The sequence below is a fragment of the Paramormyrops kingsleyae genome, chromosome 2, assembly GCF_048594095.1.
Source record: "Paramormyrops kingsleyae isolate MSU_618 chromosome 2, PKINGS_0.4, whole genome shotgun sequence".
NCBI classification, from domain to species: Eukaryota; Metazoa; Chordata; class Actinopteri; order Osteoglossiformes; family Mormyridae; genus Paramormyrops; species Paramormyrops kingsleyae.
Window position 1 is genome coordinate 42569617 of NC_132798.1, and position 21788 is coordinate 42591404.

At 41.6% G+C, this 21788-nt stretch overlaps 3 protein-coding genes and 1 long non-coding RNA gene across 15 annotated transcripts in view; 2 read left to right on the forward strand and 2 right to left on the reverse strand.

The window, feature by feature from the left end:
- clip1a (CAP-GLY domain containing linker protein 1a) overlaps positions 1–8773 on the reverse strand; it is a 56823-nt gene extending 48050 nt beyond the window's left edge. For 3 of the 9 annotated variants that reach the window (XR_011989357.1, XM_072709191.1, XM_072709190.1), the window contains exon 1: positions 8583–8773. The gene's annotated coding sequence lies outside the window, so the exon portion shown is untranslated. Of the gene's footprint in view, positions 1–8298; positions 8526–8582 lie in introns of those variants that run through there. The other 6 variants (XM_023797752.2, XM_072709187.1, XM_072709189.1 and 3 more) reach the window with 5 other exon arrangements.
- LOC140587660 (uncharacterized) lies at positions 959–2180 on the forward strand. The gene is made up of 2 exons (XR_011989355.1): positions 959–1126; positions 1915–2180. It is a non-coding gene; the product is annotated as an uncharacterized lncRNA (long non-coding RNA).
- Positions 8774–9869: 1096 nt separating the features above from the next.
- zcchc8 (zinc finger, CCHC domain containing 8) lies at positions 9870–17651 on the reverse strand. Of its 3 annotated transcripts, none has more exons than XM_072709200.1 (14): positions 17354–17651; positions 16754–16794; positions 16562–16636; positions 16334–16439; positions 16181–16252; positions 15941–16044; positions 15632–15697; positions 15490–15550; positions 15203–15330; positions 13170–13312; positions 12730–12845; positions 12533–12619; positions 12309–12417; positions 9870–11908 (listed from the first exon to the last, which is right to left on the reverse strand). In XM_072709200.1, the coding sequence occupies exons 1-14, from the start codon at positions 17525–17527 to the stop codon at positions 10965–10967; spliced, it is 2226 nt and encodes a 741-aa protein (XP_072565301.1). In that variant the 5' UTR covers positions 17528–17651; the 3' UTR covers positions 9870–10964. The 3 variants fall into 3 exon arrangements, with proteins under 3 accessions (XP_072565301.1, XP_072565300.1, XP_023653531.2); XM_072709199.1 differs by having other exon boundaries at positions 12730–12851; XM_023797763.2 differs by lacking the exon at positions 17354–17651 and adding an exon at positions 17035–17347 and having other exon boundaries at positions 12730–12851; positions 16754–16918.
- On the forward strand, positions 17462–21401 carry LOC111836470 (uncharacterized). 2 transcript variants are annotated; one of them, XM_023797770.2, is made up of 5 exons: positions 17462–17565; positions 18015–18241; positions 18890–19019; positions 19121–19254; positions 20457–21401. In XM_023797770.2, the coding sequence occupies exons 2-5, from the start codon at positions 18116–18118 to the stop codon at positions 21282–21284; spliced, it is 1218 nt and encodes a 405-aa protein (XP_023653538.1). In that variant the 5' UTR covers positions 17462–17565; positions 18015–18115; the 3' UTR covers positions 21285–21401. The 2 variants fall into 2 exon arrangements, with proteins under 2 accessions (XP_023653538.1, XP_023653539.1); XM_023797771.2 differs by lacking the exon at positions 17462–17565 and having other exon boundaries at positions 18108–18241; positions 20520–21401.
- Positions 21402–21788: the final 387 nt, after the last annotated feature.

Sequence of the window (21788 nt, forward strand, 5' to 3'; positions counted from 1 at the left end):
AACACACACAATTAAACAAAAAATAAAAAGAATTTTTAAAGTCGCAGCTAATGACAACTATGTAAACATATAATTGTGATGAAATGCAACACTTCAGCAGCATGGTGAGTGAGACAGCAATTCTGAGTCTGATGGGCAGGTTATTCCACCAATGACAGGGAGACAAACCAAACTCTAAAAGAAAGAAGATTGTACCATTACTATACAAGGAAAGCCTGGCTAACATTTTTTTAAGTAGAGATATAATAATCATAATTATAGTTTAGAGCATGCTATACTATTACAACACAGCTGGAAACCACTGCTCCAATAAACAAAGTTCCCACTCCTGCAAGCTACTATTACTACATATGTACTATAAATTCAGAACTTTGTCAAAAAAGAAGCCCCTCCCACAGCAATCCAGTACGATGCTCACCATTTGTTAGAATTGCCAAGAGTTCCTGAAAAACAACAGCAACACATGCAAACTGGCAGGCCTGGTTCACAGGCACACTAAAACTGCACTAGCCTTCAGCCTGACAAACCACAGCACCTGAAATCATGTTAGTGTCCCTGATATTATAACAATAGCCCATTCTGAGTATCTTATTTGCCTTAAGATGATTCATTTGAATAGATACTACAAACAATTTTAAATTGGCAAACACAGTTTATCTTAAATCAAAAGATAGAAAACAAAGGACTGAAAAATGTTGTAAAGCGTAAATGGTAGATGCTTGACAGAGTCATTCTAATGATGCCACGAAACACAATGTTTGGTTTGGTGTAGAGGTCGACCGATATATCGGCCGGCCGATATATCGGGCCGATATTTAGCATTTTTTAATGTATCGGCATCGGCCGATATCCGAGTGCACTACGCCGATTTTCAGATAGGCACATCTGCGGGCAGCCCAGTGTTATTGTTGCTGTGGAACACGTGACCCACGCTGCCTTGTGCAGGACCACAGCCAGAAGTTTTGGAAGAGTCCTGGGATAAAACAGTAAGGCTTAAATTCTGATCTTTCAATGACCTGTTTATTTAAGTAGTTTGCTATGAAATGTTGCTTTAAAAGAAAACGCGAATTACGCTATTGGGAACTGGGGTAATGATAATGAGCCTTCAACCAACTGTAGCTTACAGGTAACATTAAGGATCATTGATTCTAATAGAGTTCGTTTTGTGCGCTTATTGGTGGGCTCACAGACGTTTTTTAATCGTTAAAAATCATTTTAATTGTTAACATTTTAATTATTACCATATCAGCCCGATGTTATCAGTTATGTTTTTTTTCTTGTGTCGGAGAGTTTCACTCTGTGAGTGTGTGGGGCGGAGCAGGCAGCGCTCAAATACTGCAGCGTGTGTGAGAGTTGCGTTACTCTGCCCTGATCACAGACAGCGCCGTCCTCGGAGACACAGAGCTGCTAAGAACAATGCATGGCGGAGAAAAGTGTTTGTTCGAAAGCGTGGTTACCATTTACTTGAGCTGATGCTGACAATGGTCCTTCTGTGCAACTTTTTTTCATTTGAGACCGGAGATTCAAACAATTTGTCAGACGTCTAGATAAAAAGTGCATGACTTTGCGCAGTTAGTTTCCTCATTAAACATGTCTATCCTTTATACGGGCTTATACGTAGACAACGTCACAATCACTAGGGGCTTATGTTGTCCTTGCATACAAGGCTGTGCAATACGACAGTTATTTTATTTTATTTTCCGGGATCACTAGATTCTGATTGTGAATTTGGCTTTAAGCTATCTGTCTGCTAACAACAGAAACAACATGTTAGTGTACACTACTCATCATATCTTCAAAATGTATTAGAGTGTAATTGTTTTAATGTGCATGGAATACTGGAATTGTAGAATGAATTGAAGATGAAGGTACTATAATAAAAATTCTAACCTTGCATTTATTCTTCTGTTTTAGTAATTGCTGTCTGATGGCTGAACAAAAATCTAATCCTGTATGGCAGCATTTCACAAAGCCAACACCAGGAAAAGCCAGGTGCAATATCTGCAGCAGACTGGTGAGCTTGGGAGCTGAAGAATGAGTTTGCTGCTAAAGAGATTCTGATGCTGCTATCTTTATTGTTTATAAGTTTAAGTTGTTTATAAGTTGTATTGTGTTTTTGTTATTTAAGTTTATATTTAAATTTACACAAGTCAGTATTCAATAAATGCTAAGTTGAGAAATTTTGTGTATCGTTTGTTATTATTAATGTGATATTTTATCATGCAAATAGAGGGGAAAACGTCCAATTTTCGGCCAAAAAATATCGGCAGCATATATCGGCCATCGGCTGACCCTGACTCCTAAATATCGTCATCGGCATCGGCTATTGAAAAACCCATATCGGTCGACCTCTAGTTTGGTGACATAAGAGCTGAGACAGCACCAGAAGACTCTCAGGGTGATGATACACAGAGCAACTTTTTGAGCTATATTGTTGGACAATGTTGCTGACCAGTGTTGCTCAGGAAATTTCCCTCTGATATTGGCAACACATTTCTATTTAGAAAAACTCTGATTGGCAGTGGACAACTTTCTGTGATCACCCATATCCAAATGAGTAGCCCTTAGTCTCACCTGGCTGGCAATTGCCGACAACAAAAGTTGCCCTGTGCATCATCACCTTTAGTGTGCACACATTCACCTGGCCGATCAATGATGTCAACAGAAACCTCATATTTAGCTGATAAAGCCTTTTCTTGTAAATGATTCCTGCCAATAGTTTCAATGCTTATAATTTGTTTGCGCATGCAACATGTACATGTATTTTCTTAAGGACACTAAAACCAGGAGAGCAATTAAAAGCTTACAAGCCAGCCACTTTTTTTTTTACCTGTTCTTAATCCTGTCAATAAAAGTAGCAATTGGGGGCTTCATTGTGACGCTCAACATTTGAGCAAGTTTTGTTTTATACAAGGCTTAATCAATCATAGGAAAAAGTACCTAAGAAATACATTAGGACCAGATGTCCTGCCTGCAGCAGGGTTCAACAGTCTGCCTTAATACAAACCCATGCTTCTTATTTGACCCAAAGGGAAACTGACCAAATCTCACTCGGCCTCACACAAACTGAAACTAAGTATGTGCAGGACAGATGGACAGGGTTCCCCCGTTTCCCTCTAAATAAAAATAAACAAATAAAACATTTTTAAACTTCATAGAAGCATTATGAAAAGTCTGTACATGACAGCATGCCAAGCTCAAGCCCCTGTTTGGATCTCTAGGGACCTAATAAAAGCGGTTGCAGATGTTTTGGAAATATCGAAGTTGTAGTACAAAGTCCATCACAGAGTAGATATGAATGCACGAAAGACAGCTGGCTTTGCAGTATAAGAATGGCTCTTTCAAATGCCTGTGAATTTTACTTATTGGTTGGGAACATCAATGTACCCCATCCACAGCGGTGCTTAAATTTGTCTATAGATTAGCTGAAAAAATAATGAACACATCAGCAAAAGGGAAGGGCTATAAGCAAGTAAAAAGTGCCTGAGAGCAGCATCATGACGTCCACACCCTTGTTGTTGAACAAATGTGACTAAATGTAACAGCATGGCTGCAGTGGTGTCAGCTCTACGCAGGCAACAAACAGCACTGCCACACGGCACTGCCACACGGCACTGCCACACGGCACTGCCACACGGCACTGCCACACGGCACTGCCACACGGCACTGCCACACGGCACTGCCACAGCTGGGGTCTAATGAAGTCACCCAGCTTTGCTTGTCTTGCCTTCTTACTGCCATGGATCCCTAACCCATGACAGAGGCTTCATCCTGCAACCAAGCACCCAGCTTTAATTTAAAGTGCTTCCTTGCAATTGATAATGCAGTATTTTTATCATCTCGGGTCATTTATCCAGCCAAACTAAGGCAGCAAACTAAGGTCATAGACACAATGCTATCTAGGGGGAAAAACAATTTGTACTTTTCACTTGTAAGACTACCTGTGGGTTTCCCTTGGGTACTCTGGGTTTATCGAAAGATACACAATTAAGTGAATCTCTAAATGGCCCACAGGGCACAACTGTGTGTGTGTGTGTGTGTGTGTCTTCCAAAAGACTGGTATTTCTCTGCTTTATGATGACTAGGGTAGGCTCCAAGCCCTGCTGTGACCCTGAACTAAATAAGGAGATTCAAGATGGAAGAATGGATGTTCAGAATCATTTTTCTGTATCAGCTGAACTAAGGTTTTTTAAAAGTTTTGCCTTTATAACTGAACTACTCATTCTACCTGAAACCATTTCTGTTCTTATTAAACTACTGCTCTAAAATGCTCTACAACAAATTAACTTCTTTTATTTTAAATGCAAACTCTCCAGTTACCAAACTTTTACAGTCCATGATGCAGATCCATGCACTCAATAGTCATAAACTGCACATTCTGCACATCTAGTCCCTCCTCATCACCACTTCAGGGTCAAACCTGAAGAATGTACAGTATATAGTGACTGCTTGCCATTCGTCAGATACATTCATGCCAAGTTCTACCTCTTCACAGACACACACCTACGTTGTAAGATTCCCCAACATGAAGGTGACTCATGACTGCTTTTACCCTGAAATTCATGGCTTCCAAAGGGATTGTGACCCTGATTACCTCTTGCCTTTCTAGACCCTTTCCGGCTCTTACTTCAGGAGAGCAATGTCATTTACATCAATAAGCCCCAACTTTGCAGTGTATGCATGAGGTCAAAGAGGGTCGATTGAACAGGGACCAGCTGGCGGGCCTACAGGTTGGTCTGAAAGGCCACCAATATAGAATAGGAAACAGGGGTGGACCTGGGGATCGAATTACATGATCAGATGAGGCCACTGCATTTGGAATGCACTCCAGAATCTGACCTTGGGAAAAGACTGAAAAGGAAACAATGGTGTAAGATATCCACCATATAACAAAATAATTATTGATCATCATATAAAAAGAAACCGAATGACAACAAATCATGATCATTTTATGCAGCTTACTCAGCATGTTAACTGCAATACAGAAACAAGCATCTTCTTTTTAAATGCATAGTATTTTTCATATTACTATGCAACACACTGACAGATGTAATTGCTTCCTCTCCTCTTTCCCCAGTCATTCTCAAATACTAATATTACCTTTAACTAGTGCCTAAAGCTGATTGTCATTGCACCAAGCTGCATCTGGTTTTTGTTTTTTCCCTATGTGTGCCTTTCTCACCAGTCTTGTGACCCACAGTGCTGCATGCCTGCCGTCTTACTTCATTTTCTCGAACAGCAGCAGTAATCCACTGCTAGGCTGGTAGCACAAGCACCAGTCCCTCCTCATCACCACTTCAGGGTCAAACCTGAAGCATGTACAGTATATAGTGACTGCTTGCCATTCGTCAGATACATTCATGTCAAGTTCTACCTCTTCACAGACACACACCCACGTTCTAAGATTTCCCAAAATGAAGGTGACTCATGACTGGAATGTTTAGTGGTTCTTTAGGGCATTACCTAACAGGGAGGACTAGTACATTGGGCAGGGCTGTCCTTGACTGCATATCCAATGGAGAGGGTGTGGCATGGGGTGTGAGAGCTATAACACAGACATTCCTATCTACAGAAGACTGCCTCTACCATCAAGGCATTGAATTTCGAATTTTTATTTTTTGCAAAAGGCCCTAAACAGAAGTAATTATACTTCCTTTCTGAATGTCAATACATGGCCCTTCAAGTTCAACATGAGACCATAAGCAACCATTGTTGCAAAGTTAAAGGGGGGGGGGGTGAGCCATCTCTAGCATCTGACAATTCATTAAAAACCGGATTCTTGATGTGCTCAGTAGTACTGCACTGCATTGGGAAAAGTCAGGAAGGAGCTTGAGAAAATAAACAGCAGCGGAAGATCCAATACCAATCTTGAATATCAGATTACTACACCTCTACATGAATAAAATTACTTCAACCAACCACCTACAACAGTATCAAGCAGTCACTTTTCCAAGGCTTCGATTTTGTATTATTTTTTCATTGATATATAGTTCCTGCAAAAAAGGGAGGAAAAAATCTGAGGCAATAAAGACAAACCCCTAACAATTTTCTGCGTCAATTTGCAATGCTAATGAAGTGTAAACAACCCAACAATCTTCATCAGAAAGACTGACAAATGTTGATTTTAACTGATGAAAACCTCAAATTCAGCTGTCTGCAGACTTCTCCATTTGGGTTTTGGATACAGCTGAGAACCCATATCCTAACATTTAAACATAATCCAACCTTCAATCAGCATGCCATTTTGTTTTCGGCTTGCTGGTGCAAGGTTAATCATTCCCCTGCAATGTACAGCAGAAAATTAGTCTGTAAAAAAGCCAGTCTAACATTTAGGATTCTTCAAATAAGCATAATGCTATTAAACACCAAGAGGCAAACTTTTATAAAGCACACCACATATTGCAAAGAGACTATTCTATGTAAAATTCCAAGTCAATTTAAATTTGATCATCTAAACTGGCCTCAATACCAATACGAAGTTCAAATTGCTCAGCAGATAAGGTACAATACTTAGCCTTAAAAGGTTCCTTAAAAGACATGCCAAAAATAAAAATAAAAGAATAAAAAATGACTGGAAGTCAATAAAAATAAAAATTCTGTACCCATTTCTTTAACCTGACCCATCCATTGTCATTTGCCCATGTAATACCCAGATGTATCACCTACCTAAAGGACACCATTGTCACTTGGAACAAAACTGCAGCTCTATGGCATGATGCCTTGGTATGACATGCCTGAGCAACTACCAAGTGGTAGCCCTGGAATGGATAAGTCCATTACTGTACTACCTACAAGACAAGAAAATACCCCCATAAAATTTAGATTGAGTGTGAATGCTCAGTAGACTGGCTTCCGCCACTTGCTTCACCTAGTTTTACAGGCACAAAGTGACATGACAGGGTCTGCTGAAACCTACTGCACAGCACACTTAAGTCCAAGGTACGAACTGACAGTATGAGGGCAAAATGGGAAATTTGTGATGAGGTAGAACAGTGAGAAAACCGATTAAGAGAAGACATGCAATTCTTAAGGTCCAACTTATCCCCACCGAGGAGCGAGACAGAAAATGTTACCAGCAGACTCATTATTAAGTTACATAGTCAAAAAAACTAATTTGTTTCATATTCTTATTTTCTCACTGACCACACTGGAATCTATATAAACCCAAAAATGACGGAGACCCAACTTTTACTGGCAATAAGCTGTGATATTGACAGACAGTCTCAGACAAGAGACACTGCAAAGAAACATTACTACTACTCACTGAAAAGTACTGCGCATTAGATCAAATGTGACAGGCAATCTCAATACTTCAATCTCAATACTTCAAAAGAACACAAAAATTCCAGAGACAAAACCATAATCAAGAGGTTTCCTTTGTGTCAAATAATATGTATGCCGTCTGCTTTATTTCTACGATAGAGTTACATGACGCACTTTACACAACTAATGTTAACTCAAACTTCACTTAATTTTGCTGGAAAGCTACTGTTCTGTTAACGATTAACGAGATAGCCTTGAACGGAAATCCCAGTCCCCTGCATGACGATGCAATTATCATACAGTATAAATCACTATACATGCAGATTTAAAAGAATCTTCGTGAAGTACCAAAATCTTGCATCCCCAAAACCTAGATACAGGCTACTGAATCTTAAGCACTAAAGGCAAATAAACTATATTAAGTAAAAAACAAAAAAAAACTCAAGTTCGTGACTCGTCAACATTTATTAAGAAGAATGCTGAGCAGTCATGCAAGTTTATCAACACGTGTCAGCGGTGACAGGCTGAGCAGATCTACACTGCCGAATTTTTCTAAGACACCACGATGAGGTGGCACATCAAGATATTATATTCTCTACCTACTTTTGCCTCATGTTCACCATTTCACTAAAGCGACAGCAGACATAAACTCGGCAATAAGCCAAACGTGAAAGATGAAAACCAATATATATATAAAGATATCTTGACCGGCAAAGGCAGAGGACGGAGTCAGCTGGTAACTGCTGACACCATAACAGCTACCTCAAGGGAGGGAAGTTAGCTAGCTCACTGCCCACCAGAAGGAGCCAAATAAATCTGAATCGGATCGCCACATTAGGGTTTAACTCATAAGTCACCTATCAAAAAAGGACCTTTCAACATCTGCCCTGCGTATCAAACGCGGAACAAACCTTAATTACTTTAGTCTCACTAAAGACACAGCAATCACATTGGCGATTAAGCTGGCTAGTTACACAGCCAGACACCTACCAGCCCTAGTTAGAAACTTTAAATGTCAGAGCCAAGGTAACACACCCAGTTAATACTCAGAAAGGCGCGTTCTCAGCTTGCTACCACAAAAAGGGAAATCATCCATCAAAAACGAGTCCTCGCCACGATGGTGTGTTGTCCGTCTGCTTAGCGTGACAGGGAGGCCCGGTTACAAGAGTCGCTCCTTCTAGTTGCCCGGTTAACCCGTTTTCCCAGCGACTCCCTTTTCACCCCCACCTCACCGCTAGGAGACTGTTTCCACTCATAAAAGGAGATACTAAGCACGAACAAGACAAAAACACTGCGCCGGAAATCCTCAGAGTACTTACCCGGAATGATACGCGTTATACAAACGTGCGCGCTTTCAGTTCATTCACGGCGACAGCTTTTGGTACGGCAGTCTGGTAAATTCCGTCGGTAAATTCCTCTCCGGAGCCAAGCGCCCCTCTTCCTGCCGCAGGTTGAGCTCGCGCAGAGCGTCTTCACGTTCGCGGCTGTGGCCGACGAGCGGCGCGCTTACGTCACGTGTCACCTCCAGCGCTGGGCGCCTTCTCCTGATTGTAGACGTTCTCCCATTCCCGCTTATACATTTTTTAAGATCTTTGTTTGTGTGGCTCCCAACCCAACCAATTCCTATTATACTGTTATGAGAAACCAGTTCCGTTTTTAACAAAGGTTCAGTAAACGATTGTCATTTATTTTGATGTACATCTCATCCCATCGTTAACATACATGACAATGAGAAAAGTGAGGTCCACTGGCACTGTTGTCGTTTTGCTGTTATTAAACAGTAATTACTCCTAGTAAATATTTTGGTTTAACAATTAACGGTAAATAATCTGCAATATAAATAAATGTAATCACTGTTAATATAAATATATTTTGTTTAGACATGTAAACATATAGTTAGGTAAGCAATGTAAAGCATTTTTAAATGACAGTATAAAATGGTTCCCCTGTGTGGTTTCCATGGATACCTATCTCCACTCACAGGATAAAACAAGCGTCACTGCAGTTTAAGCCTCCATCACATGGCAAACGAGTGAAGAAAACCATCTATATATGGAGACTGTGATACAATACTTTTATACATTTCAGTGACTATGAGCTTCCTAGTATCATCCAAATTTCAGAATTCAACTCTGAAGCATTGTCATACCAATAAAATAATCTACTATGTGCTACTCAGGCAAGGGACAACTGGTTAACTGGGCAACAGTCCACAAGATTCCTTTGGGATAATTCAACTCATGCCCAAATCCTTCAAAATATATGCCATGCCTTTCTTAATCGGGTAATGTACTGTGCAGGTTTTTCTGATCCCACACCCTACCCAGTATAATTTGATAAACAAATCCCACAATCCTAAGTCCTTGTTTACCTATCACAAGGAAACACCTTCTCAAAACCTAACCCTTTATATAACTCGTAAAAATAAAAAATACAAACTGTGTATTGATAGTTTTACCACACCTGAGGGCACCTTGACACCTTCCCCTCCCCGCAATCTGATACGTTGACAAACAGCCAATGTGTTTCGCAAGTTTCGAATTTCTGTCACTGCTGAAATTCCAGTTCTCTCAGCAGTCTGAGTCCAGTCAATACGACAATATCACTTTCCAGTAAACGGCACCTTTACTATCAGCATTTTTAGAGACCAGAACCATTTGATTTGATTTGATGAACCACATATGGAACTGCACCACCATAAACTGGGAGGTGTGGACCATACAGCTCACATAAATATCACACTAGAATTTAAATGAAAACAGACACAGGTTGTACAGGCGTAAAAGCTTAAAAGTTAGCAGATCCGTTACTTCCACATTTTAATTGATCATTACAAACCCCAACAGGCAAACATTTACATTACTTAAAAAGGATGTTCTGAGACCCATTGTACACCATGTGTGAAAGTTTGCTTTCCCACAAATAAAATATATACCAGTGCACTAAAATGAAAACTTTCTGTATTAAAAAAAAAACCCACTGGGTATTCATACATTTTCTCTTGAAATGTTTTGCACCGCCTAGTGTCAGCATGAGGTAATCACAATCTAAATGGGACCCATCTTTCAAGAACAGAACAATTCATATCAAAGAAATGCTGGTTTTGTTGTCTTGCTGCAAAAGCCCATACATTTTACTGAAAAAAAAGAACGAACAGTTACCCAATGTCCGAGAATTCGGGTAAAATACAATACCTTTGAAAGATGTACAGAGACCAGTTAAAAATGTACTCACCGAATAATCTTAAAAGGAAAAAACTGATATCTGAAATGCATTTTTTTCCCTTAGTGAGTCAGGTGGGCTCATTCACATAAGCGGGAACTGCCAGGATCTCAAATTTTGATTTAATAACACAGAGACAAGGAAATTAACTTTTATAAAATGTAAACACCTAAAAATGTGTATTAAATAATACCTAGAAAATTGTGTGTAAATTCTTTTAACAAAAGTAACCACACCAATTAACCTGTCAATTTCTGGAAGATAGCTACCATAAAACCTTGTTTTATACACCATCACAAAAGACTCCAACTTCTAAAGAAAAAAAAAAGAAAAAACATCACACACAACTATTAAAACAATAAAATAATAGGACTTCTGTTTTTACTTGTCAACTTGGGGATACGTGGAAGTGTTTAGAATTGACTAGTTAAAAAATATAATTCTGTAATTCCACAATGAAATTGCACTGTGTAATGTCTTCACTTCTTGTTTTTGGTTTGACTGCGAGGTGAGCTCTTAAGCAAGTCTCTTATCCTGAGGTAGACTCCAGTTGCCTCAGCGACATCCCGGTATTCCGGTGTGTCTTCAAACGGGATGATACCAGCTGCAAACTTGCTCCGGTGGGGAACAGAGGTCACCTTCCCTGTGAATTCAGATTGCTTCCCAGTTCTTGGACTGGCTGCTTCCATTTGCTGTGAGGGTTCATCCTGGGCTGTCTCCACATCACCCTGGGCTGTCTCCACATCACCCTGGGCTGTCTCCACATCACCCTGGGCTGTCTCCACATCACCCTGGGCTGTCTCCACATCACCCTGGGCTGTCTCCACATCACCCTGGGCTGTCTCCACATCACCCTGGGCTGTCTCCACATCACCCTGGTGGACCTCACTCTTTCCCACTTCTGTGACACAACTGTCCTCATCTACCTTATCTTTACAAACAAGGACTTCATCAGATGGTGCCGGACTGGAAAGGTCTTTGCCCTCGTTAGCAGTCAACTGTCTCTCTGTCTCCATTGTCTCCTCTATCTCTGGGTCAATCTGTGCAGGGGTGGAGGCACTGGAGGAGCTAATCAGCGGCGTTTCCACATTGGGCGTCTCAGAGTCACTGTTTGTGGCAGTGTCTGCACTTGCCAGGGCTGCCCAGATGAGCCTCTGCTGTTCCTCCAGCTCCTCCAGCGTTAGCCCGTCCTCCTCCACGGCCAGGTCCTCCAGCCCACTGCCAGCCTGCCCCCGCAAGGCAGGTGAGCCGCTGCTGCTAGGTGTGGCTGGAGGCGTGCCCCTGGGCAGTGGAGGTGGAGTGGGCGTGGCTGGAGGTGTACCCCTGGGCAGTGGAGGTGGAGTGTCCAGCCCAGGTGACCCAGGAGGCAGTGGGGGCTGGAACTGGAAGTTGTCAGAACTTCTGGAACTTCGCGTTTCTGAACCTGAAAGAAGACATGAAGAAGTACATGGGGGGGAGGGGCTCCTTCATGGTAATATTTGCAGAACAGACTTTCGCAAAAATATTTTTTCTTCAGGAGGAGAAAAACAAACAAAAACCGGTGACTAAAAGACATTAGCCTTCCACTACATGGAAATATTTTGGAATCCACAGAGATGATATTGAGCAAAAGCAAGTGATCTGTCAGAACGGCATTACGTCACGGCAACACCACCAACATATCTGAGCAACTCCATTGGTAGACTAACTGTTCTATTTGCCTGTAGTTTATTTTGGATACATTTTGAACTAATTTTTTTGCTAAAATACTGCAAAAAGATTCATATTGCGATATCTGAATTTTCCAATATTGTGCAAGAGCAATATTCTTCCTTCAGACTGACCTGAGTCAACATCCATGTCAGACGATCTTTCAAAATCTGACCGTCTCTTCTTTGAACGTCGAGGAGTTGAATCAGTCTCGTGAGATCTCTTACTACAGTTGGATCCAGGCTTTGAACAAAACATTATTATTGAAATGTATGTGATTTAATGTGAACATTATATTGATAAAAACCCAAACGACACTGCATTTTATATTTTATGAGTCATCTGTTTTATTCCTTACCGTTGGGAAACTTTTGGATAGATAAGCTGCAAAATTGTGTTTCAGGTGGACTGGCTGCATTGGGACAGATCCATAGAACCTCCATTCCTAAAAATGTAGAGTAAGACAGCAAACTGTAGTATCTGAACAAGACATTTAAGACCTAAATACGGTTAATTCATAACACCAATGTTGGGATGAAAGACATTGATACATACATCAGTTATATTGGCTGGTAGAGAAACATTGAAGCCAGGGAATTCAATCAGCTTGGAGACATCATAAGAGATTTTGTGCCTTTGAAATTGTTCATCTTCAGCTAGTTCTCCATCACCTGAAGCTTCACCAAGGCAGGGGGTGGGGTGGGGGGGTCCAAGTTAATACACCATACATCTCAATTATAACAAACATCTTCAAGGACTCGCCCCCAGCCATCCCAATGCAAACACACATGGAGAGGTTGTTGAACCACCGCCCTCAAATGTTTCCCACTGTTAAGCCACAGTGGGGGGGGGGGGGGGGTGGCAGTACACAGTGGGTCCCATTGCTTAGCTGCATTCAACATGCATTCTTAATGGTATTCAGCAACTGGAAATGTCAAATAAATTACACATAACCTGGGAACAGGGAATGGACATTGCCTGGATGAAGCGCTTACCCTTGCCATCATAAAGTGCCAGCCCGGAATTCTCCATCTCCGCCTCCTTCAGCCACCCGGGGGGGTAGCCCAGCTGCCGCATGCGGTAGATAAACGGAGGCAGGCTATTCTGTGCCACACCCATAGCACCCAGCAGCTCCACACTGACCAGCAGGCACACAGTACACAAGTCAGCAAGACTCCTTTATACTTTTTCATGCCTTGAACTACAGGAATCCAAAGTCTCACTGCTTATATGAACCACAAATCATCAGTTTGGGTGAAAAATAATTATCCATATGAATGTTATGTTGATGACATACTGTACATTGATAATTACACTGGTTTACAAGGTTTTTGATTCCCTTTATAACTTTTGGTGTGCCAGTAGGATTTTGTGATGCTGAAAACAGAAAAAACTTAAAATCTTGCACATCACATAAGGTTTTTGAGAAACAGCTAATTTTGTTATAATTATTGTAATATTCATGTGATGTCATTTCTAGGCTATTTTGATAGTATATAACTCCTTATTAAAGTATGGGCATATCAGAGTAATTTAGAAAAAAAAAATCTAAAGTGTTAGGACCTTACAGAAGGGCACAAAGTACTGCAAGTCTGTATTGCCAGAGTTTACAGGCTATAACATGTTTGGACATGTTGAGACAGCACCCTGTTCTCTCTATGATATGGAAAAACAAGGCAAATGGAGCCCCAGTATGATTGCTGACTTCTGCTGGACACTTAAGAGCAGGGGTGGGCAATCTTACCCGCAAAGGGCCGGTGTGTTTGCGGGCTTTTGGAATAACTTGTAGATCAGCTGTTCAAACCCAGGTGTGAGGACTCTTCAGCCATTCAGTCCTCTAATTAGCGACCTAATTAGGGAGTTGCAGCGAAAACCTGCATACACACCGGCCCTTTGCGGATAAGATTGCCCACCCCTGCTTAAGAGGAATGTTCCTGAGGCCAAGTACAGCAGAAAATCATAAACATTAAGATGAGTCACTTCCACCATGCACATATACCGTAAATAAGTATAATGTAAGGTTTAACTGTGTCACTCAAAATCCTTACATGACAGGTAGATAGATAGATCAGCACAAACAATACCATAAGATTGTTTCATAAATCACAGAAGGTCAAAGTTAAAAAAAAATTGATGACCAGTGTTAATACATACTGGGTATCTTCATACAAGCCAACACCTAAATAAACACTGATGACCCAAAACATTATGAGCACTACTAAGAAAATAATGTTAACTATCTTGTAAAAACAGTGCATGTCAAGGTATAGAAAATGTTACATTAGGTTCTCGCAGCAGATATGTTGAATACAGAAGAAATGGGTAAAGATAAAGATGAGTGGCTTTGAAAAGGGGCAAATCATTATGGCCAGACAATTGGGTCAGAGCATCTTTGAAAGTGCAAGGCTGGTGGCGTGCTCACGGTCAGCCGTGGCGAGAACCTACTTGGAGTCCAAGGGGGGGGAAACTCATGAACTGCCAACAGGGAGTTCGGCGGCAAGGACTCCTCAGTGTCAGATGTGAAAGAAGGCTATCATGTCTGGTACAAACCAGCAGAAGGGCTATGGTGGCAAAAATGGCAGATCATCAAAATTATCACAGAAGTAATGTGTCATGAAACAAATGGCACTGAGCCCTGTTCTGTATGGGGCTATGTAGTCACAGGCCAGTTAGAGTGCCCATTCATCTGTCCATCATAGGAAGTGCTTATAATGGGCATTTGGAACAGGATCTTGGATAACAGGAGGTCATCTGGTCAGATTAATTTTTCTGCGGTATCATGTTGATGGCCAGGGATATGCTGAGCATCTGTGGGATGCACTGGACTGACAAGTCCCATCCATGGTGATGAAGCCCAAAACGCAATAAGGATCAATGCACTGTTTTTACAAGACAGTCAACATTATTCCTTCAAATAGAGCTGGTTATAATATTGTGGCTCACTGTTGTATAATCAAATGTAAAATATGTAATGTTCATTTATAAATTATAGCAACTTGCAATCTGGGACAAAATTCCAGGTTCTGACCTCACAATTCCAGGTTTGTATTTTCCAAAACGTTCCTCCACCTCTTCCTCGTGGTACCTCTGGTTGCTCTGATTGTTGCCCTGCGAAAACTCCTTCCGCTTCTCATTGATGCGGTTCATGTCCCTTGGCTTTGGGGGTGGGGAACAAACATTTTCCTCTTCATTGTAATCCACCAGTCACTAAGGAGAGTCTCTCTAATCAGCCAATAACTACATGGAGCAACTAACCATAATGTCTACTAGCGTGTCATAAAATATAGCCAATGCAAAATGATAAAACTGTCTTGCCTTGGTACAATCTTTCAGCTGATGTTCCTCTGAACCACAATTGAAGCAGCAGGACTTTGGTCTATAAGGAAAAGGCCAAAATTAGATTCCAGATGCTTCCACTGTATTCCATAAATATAAATAATATGTGGTGGGGAAGTACCTTTTCTCCTTGATCTGCAACTCCTGCCCATCTAAGGATATCACCTGGCCAAAGATCTGTTGGTATCTTTGCAACGCTGATTCAGGAAGCTCATGGGTAATGCTTTATGGGGGACTTCATGATATAAGCTACATCAGACATAAACACCATGGGTAAATGAGGCCATTACAGTGAGTACCATCACACCCCATGCTAGATGACAGATCAAGTATTAGGCGTGTGACTCTGGGATGCCAAGCACCCTTAAAATGAAAGCTAAAAGGTGGATAACGCCATCCATCCCAATGGTGACCTCAGTGGTGAGGATACTTGGGAATCTCCCATCCCTCTGTCAGTTGAGCGTTCTCGTTTAGGAGCGGCTGTCCTAGTTTGTCCAAACAGAAGCTGGTGAAGTACAGCACACTTCCTACCACCTACAAAAAAACACACCACATACATGTCTAAGATGCAGTGGACAAGACGCCAAAAGGCCTACCTATTACACATAACCACTTTCACTACTACATTGAGCCAAGAAAGCCAGTCAGTCAGTCGACTTTGCATACTCACTGTGAAAGCATCTTTGATCTTCCTGATGCCTGAGGTCATTTTTTCCTTTTCTTCCAGAACAAAACTTGAAGCCTGCATTAAAACAGGGCAGGAAGTTGAAATAATGAACACTCCTTTTCCATAAGCATCAATCAAAACATAATAAGACATTGCCTGTGGTTTGACATGAAAAGATGCTTTCTCCTTTTCCTCTTTCCCTTGTGACTCATGCTTCTTTATCAAATCAAATATGTAATCTTCAATCTCCTGGCGACATTGTCTGGGGGAAAAAAAAAAAACACACACACACACACAATATTAATTCAATGTCCTAATCATTTATTTAAAATAATAATAATAATAATAATAATAATAATAATATTCACCAAAGCATGAACTTACTTTGAGAGGTCATTGTTTGCAAATAGTATCTGGAGAAGTGGTCCGTCTAATCTAGTGTTCTCAACATTTATTCCGCTGGAAAAGAAAAGTTATTTTTAAATGCGCGTAAAACGTAACTATAGTACAATAAACGACCGCCTTAATTCCGAAAGTCTACATTATTTTATGACGTGCATCATATATCAGTTTTACCTTGGTCTTGTTAAGATGTTTAGCTTTCTTTTCAGCTCCTGATGTAAATGCATTATTAAGGAATACCAGTGAAAAGGTCAAGCAATCCACTCAGATGCGAGAAATGAAGAAATATGAGAATGTGAGAAATCTCTTTGCTCAACACCAATTAGCGGAGGTGGGTATCTACAATAAGAATAGAAAATGTAAATATAAGAATACGATGCAGCGACACGAGCATCCCGGAACAGGATTGCAAAGGACATCCCAGCAGGAAATCGAAAGTGAAACACTGTACTTACGACCAACATAGACACTGCGCCCACAACTGAATGGAGGAGAAACCTGGCGTCGGTAAACCTACACTGTATCCAGTTGTATCTAACATGCGAACCCGCTACTGAAACCTTCTGCCAGTCTTACATAAAATAACAGAAACAACAGCCGATGAGCAACGGGGGCGATGGAAATATTCGTAGAAACGGAAATAGATTCAAATAAGAAAAGATCAAGCTAAACACTGTATATCTTGCTAATTCCTGTTCGAACAGTAAGATTTCCCTTTCTGCGAGAGAGGCCACGGACACCAGCGGGACTCTCTCCTCCGCAGCACGCAAGGATATTTTCGGCGATTAGGCTGTCGATGGTCTCCTCATACTCCCCCAGCCTCTCCCGCAGCTGCCGGAGCTCCTCCAGGGCCTGGCCATCGTCTGCCCCACAGACTTGCGGCCGCGGCGGTGAGCCCCCCTCTAGCTGCTCGAATAGCTCGCCGTCACCGAAATCCAGCTCCGCCATGTTTGGCTGTGCCCGGTTCGGAGTTCAGGGGGTCAGAGGTAAAGGAGACGGGATCGCTGACTGGTGCAGCCGTAACTCCGCCTCTTCAGCCAGCGGTGACGGCGGCTGGAAATGGCTGTTTTGTGTTAGGAGCGCCCTTCCACTCTATCGAGGAGTTTTCCGTTTTCCTTGCTCTTTTTGCGCAGAGATTTTTTGTTTTAATTTAATTTCGTTTGGGGGATCTCATCAAGGGCCGGGCCTGATGTTCTGCTTTATGAAAAAAAAGACATCTAAAGTTTATAAGGGCTGCCGGTATGAAACTATGAAAAGAATGCTCGTATCTGTAAGACAAAGAAAAGTACGCCGGAGTGGCACCTACACAGCAACTTTATAATGCATTTATAATGATTTCCTCAGAACGGGTATTTATTGCCAGCATTGATTGTAATAACTGGGAGACGGTGTGCGCATGTTTAGTAGTGTAATATCCTTTTTCTTTTTCTCCCAGTATGATGATCAGTTGGTTTGAGGAGGCATTTCCACGAAATATTCGCGATAAAATATGGCACCCTGGCAGTCTTACGTGTACGGAGTTCCTACCCTAAGACAATGGCAGAGTCCCAGTTAATTTCCTCCATTTTTTTGCCCCACTGGCGAAGCGCTGATAGAGGGATCCGCTTCTTGTACCTTGCAGACTGTTGCTCCTTTAGGATCAGCCAGAGCTGCGATACCAAGGTTAGAGCCGTCTGGTATACTTCATTGCCCAGCCCGTGGGTGGTACTTGTTAATTACACCTAGATAATTGTTATTCCAGTTTTCCAGATGCCCTGCCAAGCAGGTTTTGAAAATATCTCACAATTAACGTCTCCTGTACGCCTGGCATGCCTGCCGCTGTAGTCCTGAGTACGCAATTAAGAGTTGCGAGTTACATAAAACCAGCAACTAGCAGCTCTTGATGACCGATTCAGTCTTAAGGACTTTGATATATCTTAATTAGCTAATTCATTGATAGGTGTGAATTGAAGCATGTTTTTAGTGTATACGTATTAATGGTGATTGTTTTTATGCAGGATTTATGTTGAATTGCATATAGAAATTAAAATTAATGATTGATGCCTGCTCTGACCAGATTTAATTTCGTAGTGCTGCAGTTTTTGTGTTCTCTAACTTGAAATGGTAAATGTATTCCATTTATATAGCGCATTTTTGCTACTCTTTAGAGTACTCAAAGCGCTTTTACAGTTTTTGCCTCACATTCACCCATTGACACACCGGTGGCGGAAATTACTATGAAACACATTAATATTGAACATTTGTTATACTACATGGGTAAATTCACAGTCTATGGCAATGAACAAAAACACTTGTCTTTATTTCTTACAGGACTCTATGCTTCCCCTGTTTCTTGGTGCAGACTTGTTCGCAAAAACTAGTATCCGAACTGAGAATCATCCTAGATACCATGCAAAGTTCGCTAAGAAAGGGCTGGCGACCAAACTTGTATTCTCATCCGGTAAAACATGAGATTTTGGTCAAAATAAACTTAAAAAACTTTCAAAAACAGAAGAAACTACCATCTGACAGTAGCTGTAACCCAGATTTTATGGTCTACAGGGTTCCGACTACATGGGTTGAGACTCCCCACTGGAAACAACAGTCTATGGTTTTACAGCATCCAGGGTGTTTTTCGTGTGGCTTTTGAGCTCTACAGCCAGCATGAGCAACTGTCTGTCTTGGAGGCTTTTCAGGTACTTTCCTTGCTTACACTAGTGGTTGACTGATATGGGTTTTTCAAGGGCAGTACTGGTATGTTAGAGTAATGTGACTGAAGACTGATGCATGTCTGATATTGGACAGTAGATAAACACAGATAAATAAGAAATACCAGTTCAGTAATGGAGTAATGGGTTCATCAGTATTTGATTAATGCAGAATCTAACTAATGCCTTGTCCACACATACACGGGTATATTTTAAAACATACCTTTTTCTATACGTCTTGGGCTTTTGTCCACACATAAACGGCGTCTCAGGTCACTGAAAACGGATCTTTTGCAAAACTCCATCCAGGGTGAAGGTTTTAAGAAACTCCGTTTTCAGCGTCGACATGTAGACATGGAGTTTTTGGCTCGAAACGTCAGATTGTGTGCCATCATCCACTTTAACGTCAGAGCGTGCGCTGTTTGCTGTATACATTAGGCGAGTTTGAGCAATGGCGGACTTAGCCGAAATAGTGCTTGTGCTAAACTTGCTGACAGGACTTCTTACATGTGTACAGATAAATGTTGAGTCTCTCTCGCATTATATTGATCAACATAGGCGTCGGAATGTGCACCATGGTTTTCAACTTAACAGGACTGGCAGTTAGGCTTCTGATTGGCTAACAGGGCAGTACGGTTAGAGTTATAATGCCACCTGTTGTTTTGGCATGCTCTTGATGGCGCATTTTAGCGGTTTCATGTGGATGGAAATTTTTTAGAATACCATGTTCGTGTGGACGGGGATTTTTTTTTAAATGGAGGAGGAAAAACACCGTTTTAAAATATACCTGTGTACGTGTGGACAAGGCATTAAACTGTCTCAAAAAAAACTAGGCTCAAGAAATTCAAGTATGGCAAAGAGAGCGAGCCCCATTTCTCAACCACTTTTTAGTAAATGGGGTTACAATGAGACATAGATCAACGGTGACTCCATTTTTTGGGGTTTAATGGGATGTTTTATGTAGTGGGCATGAATGCCAATTGTTTGAAGAGCTTGTTTGACAAGTTAGAGGGGCAAGATAGACGGAACAGTGGATGTGGGTATGGAAGTAGTGCAAATAAGGATTTGTAGTTTGTAGAATAGATCACCACCCCCAATTAAATTACACCAAATATTTCTGCACAAGACATTGTTTCATAACTAATTGTAAGTCTAACTGATCATGATGAAGGCTATTTAATGTTTCGCAGGAGTTGTGGAAGTCACGAATGAATGACAGCTCATTGAACATGTGTTACTATCTGAGCGTACAGCTGGATCCTCCAAGTCCAGAAGTTGTTGTGAAGATCCACGACAGAGAGCTGCAGCTGAGGTTGAGCTGCTCAAATGCCCCAGACATAGATGTACATTCCCCTCAGCTGCTGGAAAGTGGCAGCACCGCCTACCAGGAAGAGGAGAGCCCTCCTACAGTGACCTCAGCATCCGACCATGACTACTGTCGCCATGCACGTGTAACCTCCCCAGACTGGTATTACAGCACTTCCCGGAAAATCCAACGTTTATTGGTTATTTTGGAGGACTTGATGGGCGAGGTTGAGAGGGAGAAACAAGAGACTGTCTCGCTACTTTTGGAGCACATGGAGCAGTGTATGAAGAGTGGGTTAGATGAGAGGGGATTGTCTGACCTTGTATTGGGTCTCCTAGAGTCACAGGGACAGGGACAGGGAGCCATGGACCCAGGCTCTGTATACTGCAGCCCTCTGCTCTGCACCATTGCCGGGTGGCTGGGCCACCGTTTCAATGCTGCAAACGGCTGCATCAGCCAGCAGGTGGAGAGCTTTAAGATGCAGCACATCGACCACATCACGGATCTGCCGGCCGCCGAGGAGCTGGCCGGCGAGTTGTTTCCTGAGGCCATGCGGGTGCTGCTTCTGAACTGGATGGGTCTGAGTGACAGCGGTGCCGTCTGGAAGCGGCACAGCGAGTACCCCATCCTGCTCCTGATCCTCGAGTTTGCGAACCACAATCTTATCACTGGTGTGGCCCATGTCCTGTACTCTAGTTTGATATGCAAATAGACTAACATACAACATTTAAGATGCGACATACAATTTATTTTTACAAGTCATTGGTAGAGACCAGTAAGCCCATTATTTTTCATGTTGCCAAATCAATAAAGCACAATTATCAGCTCAGCCTTGAGATGAAAATTTCCATCTTCATTGAAGACTGAAGATTTTGGTTGTTCTTTGTCATGTGTTTGTGGGTGTGGACAGATGTTGAGTGTTTATAATGGAAAGTTAGCAGTAGGCCTTTAAACAATGCTTCTGTGCAAAACACCCAAAAAAGATGTTTGTTGTAAAATGTTTATTTTCCACGTCAGAATTGCCTTTTACCAGGACTGCCCCCATTGGTACAGTGGCTCACAAAATGCACAGAAATTATTATTCATGTACTTCTGCATACCATAAATGTAGGTATATTACCTAAACGTGACTATGGTCTTGTGCTTTTACTAGCATCTGTGACAATGAGGAGTGAATATTTTACATGAATTCCTTAAAATACAATTCAGCTGCTGC